Source organism: Glycine max, chromosome 12 (assembly GCF_000004515.6).
Source record: "Glycine max cultivar Williams 82 chromosome 12, Glycine_max_v4.0, whole genome shotgun sequence".
Taxonomy (NCBI): domain Eukaryota; kingdom Viridiplantae; phylum Streptophyta; class Magnoliopsida; order Fabales; family Fabaceae; genus Glycine; species Glycine max.
In genome coordinates, this window is record NC_038248.2 from 15299740 (window position 1) to 15309038 (window position 9299).

Sequence of the window (9299 nt, forward strand, 5' to 3'; positions counted from 1 at the left end):
GGAAGAACTTGTGCACAAGAAGCAAAATACTTTTGTGTATTGTGGTAGTTAAAGTATCTTGTACATTATAAGGAATTCATCCTTTCATTATAGAACAAAGCACATAAGTGTTAATTTGTTCGAGAAGTAATAAAAGAAAGGAGAATGAATATGCACACAAGATTTACACGAAAGATAACCTATTAGATGTTATGACAAAGTCAATAAATACAAACAAGTTTAGATATGATGTCAATCCTTTTGTGTCCTATAAAAAATGTAACCAACAAGGAACATGTAAGGTAAAAATTAAGGCCTCATTCAAGGTGATTTCTTGTTTTTAGTTTTGAAATTTTTAAAAATAAAAATTAGTTTTAGTTTCAATTTACTCTTTGTTTTTAGTTTTTAAGAAGATAGTACAAATTGAAGATAAATAAAATGAATCAATGATTTTATCTTATCTCGCTTTACTATAAAATAATGGCAATGACAAAGGTAGTGGGGTGGGAGCGACAACGATGATGGTGGTGTCACTGGCAGTGACGATGGTGGTGGGGGTGGAATAGTGGCGACGAAGATGGTGGTAATGGTGATGGTGACAGTAGTATCAATGGAAGATTGATGATTGTGTTTCAAAAAATAGACTAATCAGACTTGTCGAACTGATGGGACCGCGACTTAGAGGTCTAACCGAGTTGAGTTGTCTATCAGATCTATTATGCATTGAACCTAGTGCAATCCGGTACAACTTAACCGGATTTGTAGTTAAACCGATGACCCACTGACCTGGGCCGGGTCACACCCAAAGGAGGAAATGTGTTGGGTCATACAGGTCAATTAAGGTTAGGTATAAAGTTTTAATTTTTTTTAATAAAGACTGGGTCATTTAAGTCAATTAGTAATCCGTTGGTTCGACCATTGACCCAGTGACCCAATGTCTTGACCAGACCAATGACTGGTTCAGATTTTTAAATTATAGGTGGTGGTGGGGCTGAAATAGTTGCAATGGTGGCTACAATGACGATGTAGATGGGTGAATGGTGGCATTGATGACGGTAGTAGTGGTGGAATGATGGTGGTGGCAGCCACAATGATGATTGAGATAACAAAATGGTGATGGCAAAAATGGTGGTGGTGGCGATGGCGGTGCTGATGGTGATGGCAGCGATGTAGTGGTGGTGGAGGCAGAAAATGTGAGGTGTAATGACAATGGCGACTATGGTGATGGTGGTTGTGGTGGAATGGTAATAGTGAAGATGACAATAATGGTGTGGTGGTGGCAGTGACAGTGACAAATAACGAGGACGATGATTGTGGTAGTGGTTATAATGTGTTTTTTAAAAATGAAATTCAATTTTTTTCTTCTTAATTTTGATAATAAATTTAAAATTATTTTGAAATTTAATTAAAAAATAATACAATTCCATTGTAACACAACACATTTTGTTTTAAAAATTAAATTTGAAAATTGAAAATAAAAAACTCAACCAGCAAATGAGACCTAAAGAGGTATATTGAATTATGATTTTAAAAGACTATTTTAGCATACAAAAGTCTTATGGATTTTAAAGATTATGTAGTAATATTATATGACTTTTCATATTTCTTTACAAGATTTTTATGATAATTTGGATTTTAATGGATTTAAATTATAAGAATTTAAAGGATTTGAAAAGACTTTATAGATTTATAAGATTTCAAATAATTTTGTGAATTTTTAAAAACACATTCAAAATTTCAAGAATTAGTGAAAATAATAATAAAAAATGATAAGGTTTGGATAAAAAAAGTAAAGCCAATATAGTGTTTTTAATCTTATAATAGATAAATTGATTCTAATTCTATGTCCTCTTGTACTAACCCTTCTTGTAATAATATTTTCTCATTCTCACTTTTGGATTTGAGCAAAAGAAAAGTCTAACAAAATCTCAAGGGTTTGGATAAGATTGTTTGATAAAATGTTTTGTACTAAAAATTCTGATGAAATCCTTTTTAAAAAAACAATCCATCAAAATTTGTATATTTTTAAATGTCAAAAGACTTTTTTATAAATTATAAAAAATTCTAATTAAATACCACCGAATTTTGTTGCCCTCATTAAAAAATCTTAAAAGTCTTAATTAAAATATCATTTAAAAATCCTGATTAAATATCATAAAAAAAATTATTAAAAATATTTTAAAATTCTTTAAAATCCTATTCAACACACCTCTCAAATTTCTTGAAAGCTCATAAAAGTGACTTTATGTGGGAGATTGCCAGAGATAAAATAGCTTTTGAGACATAAAAGTCAAAAGCACGAATGGTAAATTCGTCTTCTAATTTACTACATTGATCAGTTAAAAGCAAAAAACAAAAACTATATATGGTTTTATAAGGTTGTACATAACAATTGTCTATACTTAAATATGACAATTACTTTTTCTTGCCACATTAATTTATATCGCGACATGTATGATAGGCCTACATTAGGCTGGACCATCTAGTTTAACAACCTTATATTTTTCCAAGGTTTTAATAATGCTAGCTATTGTTTTCAACGTTGTATGTCTTTGCATGCCTTTTAATTTTTTATTTAAAAAATGCCAGCTCTTGTTACAAGAAATAAATGCTAAATACTTTCGAATTTCAAAATATTAAAAAGGATTTTAATTTTTTAGTTGATTTTATTTTAAATATCTAAATATATATAAACAAATTACAGTTTGGGGTTATTTTAATTTATAAAATATTACAACAATAGGTAAGTTTAAAAAAAATACTAATATGGATAAGTTCTTTTTGAAGCACGATTTTGAATTGAAAAGTCCTCGAAATATATATATATATATATATATATATATATATATATATATATATATATATATATATATAAAATAAAAAATCTATATTTTATAGAGATCAAAAGGTTCTTTATTTAAGTCTAAATTTTTTGTTTATATTATTTAAACCTCCATTTCTAAGCCAATTACCTAATGAGACTTTATCAGGCTTCTTTTTTAATAAAACAAAATATATTGAATGCATGTAGAATATAAGGGTACCTCTTTCCAAGTTCTTGAGAGACTTTAGTAGACGTGTAACTTTTTGTTTTCTAACAAGTAAAGACTTAGTTGAGTACGACATATTAGTTATAAATAAAAGAAAAGTTTTCTTTTTCTTTATCTGATGGACTGGGCAACAAGCCCCACACCCAGAAATTATATATTAATGTCCACGAGGAAAGAGTGGAATTTGCATCTCCCTTTAAGGGAACAAAATAAAAGAAGGCAAAGCTGTAAACAAACGAAATTCACACTGTACTGCATGGAGAAAGCAAACTTAATTGGCAAGTGCATCAGTCACTTGGTTTACAATTGAGAAATTTTATAAAAACTAAATAACGAACTAAGCTGCTTGATTTCAAACATCACACCCTGTTTCTTTTCTTCTTTTTTTTTAATCAGAAAAAAAATTATTTACTGGCACAAGATGTGCCAACTTGTTGATCATTGACCATACATGTAACTACCCAGGTTCGATATAGGGCACTTGACTTAACCAATATAGGGCACTTGACTTAACCAACCTGTTGCATAAAGCTTACACTTTCCCTCCCTTACCACTACAAAAAAGAAAAGCATTTTTCCAACGCCCAAAATTCATCGGAAACGTTAACATTCCGTTGCTAAATGTAAATTTCCAACAGATTTGACGGACAAAAATCCGTCAGAAAAATGGCCATAGGAAATTTTAATCGACGGATTTTTTGTTATCCGTTGAAAATTTCCAACAAAAAATCCGTTGGAAAAATTCTGTGGGAAATTTCGGACAGAAAATGTCTGGTTGGAAAATTAATTTTATAAATAATTTATTATTTGAATTGTTTTTGTTTTTTATCATTTATGATTGACAATATTTAGCAATTATGTTATAAATTTTATTATTTATTGTAAAAATATGAATTTAATACATACTTATAATTAAGAAATAGTAAAATTGAGAAATCCAAAGCATAGACAAATAAATCATTAAGTTAAATTGAAAACAAATGTAAAAGATAAACAATACAAGATTTCAATGTCGATTGTAAATAGTAATTTTGTGTTGCTTAATCAGTGATCAAAGTAGTCATCAAGAGAGTGTCTTTGTTGGTCATCATATTTGTGCTGGTCATCTGCATAGTGTTGGTACTAGTCCTGATGCTGTTGGTGAGGTTGTTGTTGTTGATGAATAATGTTCCGCGCTTCAGGAAGTAAGAACTGAAGGACAACTGACTGAAAAACATGCATCTCCCCCTTTGATTGACACAACTCCTCCTTCAGTCGGTTAATCTCTGCAGCATCTTCAGTGTGACAGGAAGATCCTTTTGTATGCTTCATGAAGATGTCATTTCCACATTTGTAAGTATGAGCAAGGTCTCCAGTACCATAAAGGCGTCCTTTATGCTTTGGTCCCGCAGCCACAACCCAACATCGACTCCTAAGTCTTTGTTCTTCAGCAGGGTCTAAAGGAGGGAGTTGTGATTCACCAACACTTGGTGCAACATCAAACCTATTTCAGATGCCCGATTTTTTTTGCCTATGCACACTTGGAACGATACTCAGGTGCATTCCAATATGATAACAAATTGTTCCAAACATGATCTCTAATCCAATATGGCATTTTATTTTCATTTCGGGCATCCCTAAACATCTTAGAAATTATGTGAGAGGCTTTCGAGTTAAAATTTATTTTGATTTCATTCTCTTCCTCAGGTCTCCAGACCAGTTTTCTCTAAAGTATAACAAAGTTATAAAATTGTACACAATTAGAAAATTACGAATTTCACAATTTCAGATAAAATAAAAAAAATCAACATTACTATACATTTCAACCTTTAAACTAATTCATTAACACAAGAATAATTTACCTTAAAATGTTGGAAAAAAGTTCCTGATGATCTTTTGGAATCGCTCCTCATGTAGGCCAAGGCTAACCAAATTGTTGCCTAATGGACAAAGTGACAACCTTTGCCGCAACCTTAGATGGATGAAACCTAAATATAAAAATAATTAATCAAAATAGTAAAATATCATATGATGTATCATATATAATATGATAATTATATAAATTTTGTAATACTTATGCTCCATTGATTAGCGTAACCGTAGGATGATCATTATAACATCTGTAGGCATGTTGACTACAGTCGGGGATGGGGAAGGTGTGAATGTAGGTATCAGGGACAATCCACGTGCATCAACCGATGATGGAGATGGTGTGGATGCAAGTACCAAGGACGATCCATGTGCATTAACATCAGATGGAGTTAGTCTAGCTTCAATTGGGGGTGGAGATGGTGTAGGTGCAACATCGAGAGGCCTAACTAGCATAGACACAGAAGACGGGGATGGGGTAGATGATGGCAGAATATCTCGAGGCGGTAATAGCCTAACCATATATCGTCTTTTCTTTGCAGTTTTCCCTTTCCCATTGGATTGATGTGACGGGGGTCGGGGAGGGTCAGCACCACCTGATGACATATCTATATATACAAAAAAAATATTATAACATAAACACTCAAACAAAATATTGGGATAAATCAAAATTAGATAACTAACAAACTTCCATATCACAACAAAAATAAAATATACCAACAAAGTTTTGAAGTATTAGAAGAAAACAAACATGTCACTAATAACAAACATTATAACTGACTAACAAACATCAATGTCTAATCCTCTTAAGAGTTATAAACTTCAAAGTCATCTTCTATTTCCCCTTCATTGTCTTGTTCAATATTGTTTGATTCTCCATTCAAATTATTTGATTCTTCTTCACTTGTCAACAAATTAATAGGGTATACTTCTTCAACACCACCTCTTAAATCTTGCAATCCAGAAATACTTTCAACTTCAATGACTTCGTTGACATGTGACATTTCCTCAACTTGGTAAGACACATCATCTTGTACATGATCGAATTCTATGTAACTCATTGGCTTTGTTTTAATTTCAACACACCAACCACGCTTGTCCCTTCTTGTTGCTGGATATGGCACGTAATACAATGTCTTAAATTATGTGCACTAATGAATAGGTCAAATAGATTATAACTTCTATCCATTCAAATTTCGATCGTGCCATATTTAGGATTAACTCTTGTTCCTCTACTCGTTGGATCAAACCAGTGACAATAAAATAATATTACTCGTTTAGGATAGCTTGTAGTATTATACTCTAGCTCATATATATGTTGAATGACCCCATAAAAATCATCCGCGGCTCCTTCTGTAAGGACCTTTACGTGAACCCCACTATTTTTCATTTTCTTCCCAGAAGTCCTTGCTTAAGTATGGAATTTGTACCCATTGACAAAGTATGTGTGCCATTCTTTAACGTAACTCATCAGACCATACGATAAATCCTTTAAGTGTTGGTTTCTCACATTTGTAGGCTCATTTATAACCTACGAATAAAAAAAGTATGAACAATTATATTTTATTTACTATAAAGTAGAAAAATAAAATATACAATAACATACATACATTTTCCTGGAACCAAGTAGGAAAATTTGCATGTAGATTATGAGTAGAGTCATTTGACTGAGGTTGCAAGAATGAACTGTCCAAATATAATGTATCACAAGTCAATATTTGGATTATTATGCAATTGACAACCATTATTATTGAAACTCAAAACGCATACACTGTGAAACTTACTCGAGGTATGGCTTAACTTCGGCATAATTAATCAATACATGAACATGGGCTGAGTCTTTCTCATCATCAGTTAACTAGTGAATCAACTCCTTCCTAGAAGGACGACCTTGCTTGTCAAACACTGATAACATTGATAGACGCTTTTCGGTTTCAATTGCAATTTGATTCCTAATATTGTGCGGTGACAACATAAAGTTGTTGAAATACTGAGAACAAAAATAAGTTGTCACACGATGTATGTAATACGCGCAAATGGATCCTTCAACCCTGGCCTTATTTTTCACTGCTCGTTTAGAATCACCCATGAATCTACAAATTGTAATAAAAACGAAGTCATTTTTTATGAGCATTAAACAAATGAATTTTAAATAAAGTAGAATGATCATTATAGTACCTTTCAAATGGATACATCAATCTATATTGGATTGGTCCATCAAGTCTAGCTTCATATGTCAGATGAATAGGCAGATGTTCCATTGAATAAAAAAAACCAGGGGGAATATTCTCTCCAACTTGCACATAATGAATGGAATATTTTGTTCCATTATACTCAAGTCATCCTCCATAAAAGTTGTCAAACATAAATCTTTGAATAAATGACTTATTTCAATAAGTGGATTTAAGACATGTGGCAACAATGAACTAAAAGCAATAGGAAGTAAACACTCCATGAACACATGACAATCATGACTTTTCACCCCATTCATGGTTCCTTTATCAACATTGGCACATCTTGCCAAGTTAGAATAACCATCTGGCATTTTTAGTTCTTTTATCCATTGACAAACTAACTTTGTTTCGTATGCAGTTAGAGTGTAATTTGCTTTTGTCTTTAACAACTTCCCGTTAGTCCCTAACTTCACCAAGTCTTTGCACCTACAATACAAAGCTAAGTCCATCCTAGCCTTGTCATTGTCTTTTGTCTTACCACTGGCAATCATCACAGTGTTGAATATGTTGTCAAAGAAATTTTTCTTTATGTGCATAACATCAAGATTGTGTCGCAACAAATTATCTTTCCAATAAGGAAGATCCCAAAAGATACTTCTTTTTGTCCAATGATGTCATTCCCCATATACATGTACATTTGGTGGTGGCAAACCAATTTTTGTGACTTTTGGAAAATCTCTAACCTTATGCCAATCTTGTGTAGGTATCAATATACATGGTGGCTCATCCTTTTCTACTTCCCCTTTTTTTAAGGAATTTTTGTTCCTCTTAAATGCATGATTAGTAGGTAAGAACCTACAATGATAGTAAAACCAAGAAGTTTTTCTCACATTTTCTAACTGAAAAACCTTTGTGTCCTCTAGGCAATACAGACATGTCAGTCTACCAAGTGTCCCCCAACCAGATAGCATGCCATAAGCAGGAAAATCATTCATAGTCCACATCAAAGCTGCCCTCATCATGAAATTTTGCTTTCTTGAAACATCATAAGTCAAAGCACCACTCCACAATTTCTTCAGATCATCAATCAAAGGTTGTAAACAAACATCAATACCAACCGTTGGATTAAATGGGCCAGGTATGACACAACTCAAAACATATAAGGTTTAGTCATACACATTTATAGAGGAAGATTGTAAGGGGTAACAATGATTGGCCAATAAGAATAAGGAGAAGAGGATGATTGAATATATGAGTTAAATCCATTTGTGCATAAACCGAGTTGCACATTCCGTGGATCAATAGAAAAATATGCATGTACTTGATCAAAGTGCTTCCAGGCTTCACCATTAGAGGGATGACGTAACATGCCTGAAGATCTTCTATTCTCATAGTGCCATGTCATTTGGCTTGCATTAAACATTCTTTGCAACCTTGGTATTATAGGAAAATAAAACATCGCCTTAACTAGAACATGTTTTCTATTGCTTGTTCCAATAGTCTTGGCACGATACCCGGGCTTACTACAAAATTTTCATTCAGTTAACGCTTCATCATTGTTATAATACAACATGCAGCCATCCATACAACAGTTAATCCTCTTAGCCTCCAATCCCAACTTCGATACTAACCTCTTCACATCATAATTTTTTTTTGGCAAACCATCTTTTATAGGTGTTGAATCTAAAAGCATTTTTGAAATAAATTCTAAGCATTGGTCAGGAACATTCCAATTGGACTTGCAAGCTAAAAGTTGTGCAGATATTAATAATTTTGAGTTTGTCGCCCCTTCATATAATGGTTCCTTCTCCTCCACCAATAAATTGTAAAACTTTAAGTGTCTTCATTTAGAGGTTATTCCGTATTATTTGAGTTTAGAGTTTCATGTGTTTGAGGTTTCCTGAGAACATCACACACCATATCTTGTATTAACATAAATTCTTCATGTTGACTCGCATGTTCTACCCTAGTTGAAGCATCCATGTAACTGTTGTTCTTATCTAAATCAACATGTGACATGTGTTCACCATGATCAGTCCAAATCTAATAATTAGGCTTGAACCCATTTTTGTAAAGGTGAACATTCACAACTCTATCCTCTAAAATTCGAGTACAATCACATTTAACACAAGGACATCTGATCCCCCCCATCATTCTCATAACAATCTTGCTGGCTAGCTTTGCTTACTAACTCTTCAACCCCCTCCACAAAAGACTCTTTCAAACCGCTCCTACCACTATAACATCT

General features: G+C 32.8%; 1 protein-coding gene across 1 annotated transcript; it reads right to left on the reverse strand.

The window, feature by feature from the left end:
- Positions 1-4151: 4151 nt before the first annotated feature.
- LOC102667360 (vegetative cell wall protein gp1-like) lies at positions 4152-5483 on the reverse strand. Its single transcript, XM_041007213.1, has 2 exons — positions 5107-5483; positions 4152-4512 (listed from the first exon to the last, which is right to left on the reverse strand). The coding sequence occupies exons 1-2, from the start codon at positions 5481-5483 to the stop codon at positions 4152-4154; spliced, it is 738 nt and encodes a 245-aa protein (XP_040863147.1).
- Positions 5484-9299: the final 3816 nt, after the last annotated feature.

Bases quoted from the DNA above. Each gene is read 5' to 3' on its own strand.
- LOC102667360 (XM_041007213.1), bottom strand. From the start codon at position 5,483: ATGTCATCAGGTGGTGCTGACCCTCCCCGACCCCCGTCACATCAATCC. The intron at 4,513-5,106 runs GTTACGCTAATC...CATCTGAAATAG, and splicing joins GTTATAATGATCATCCTACG to GTTTGATGTTGCACCAAGTG.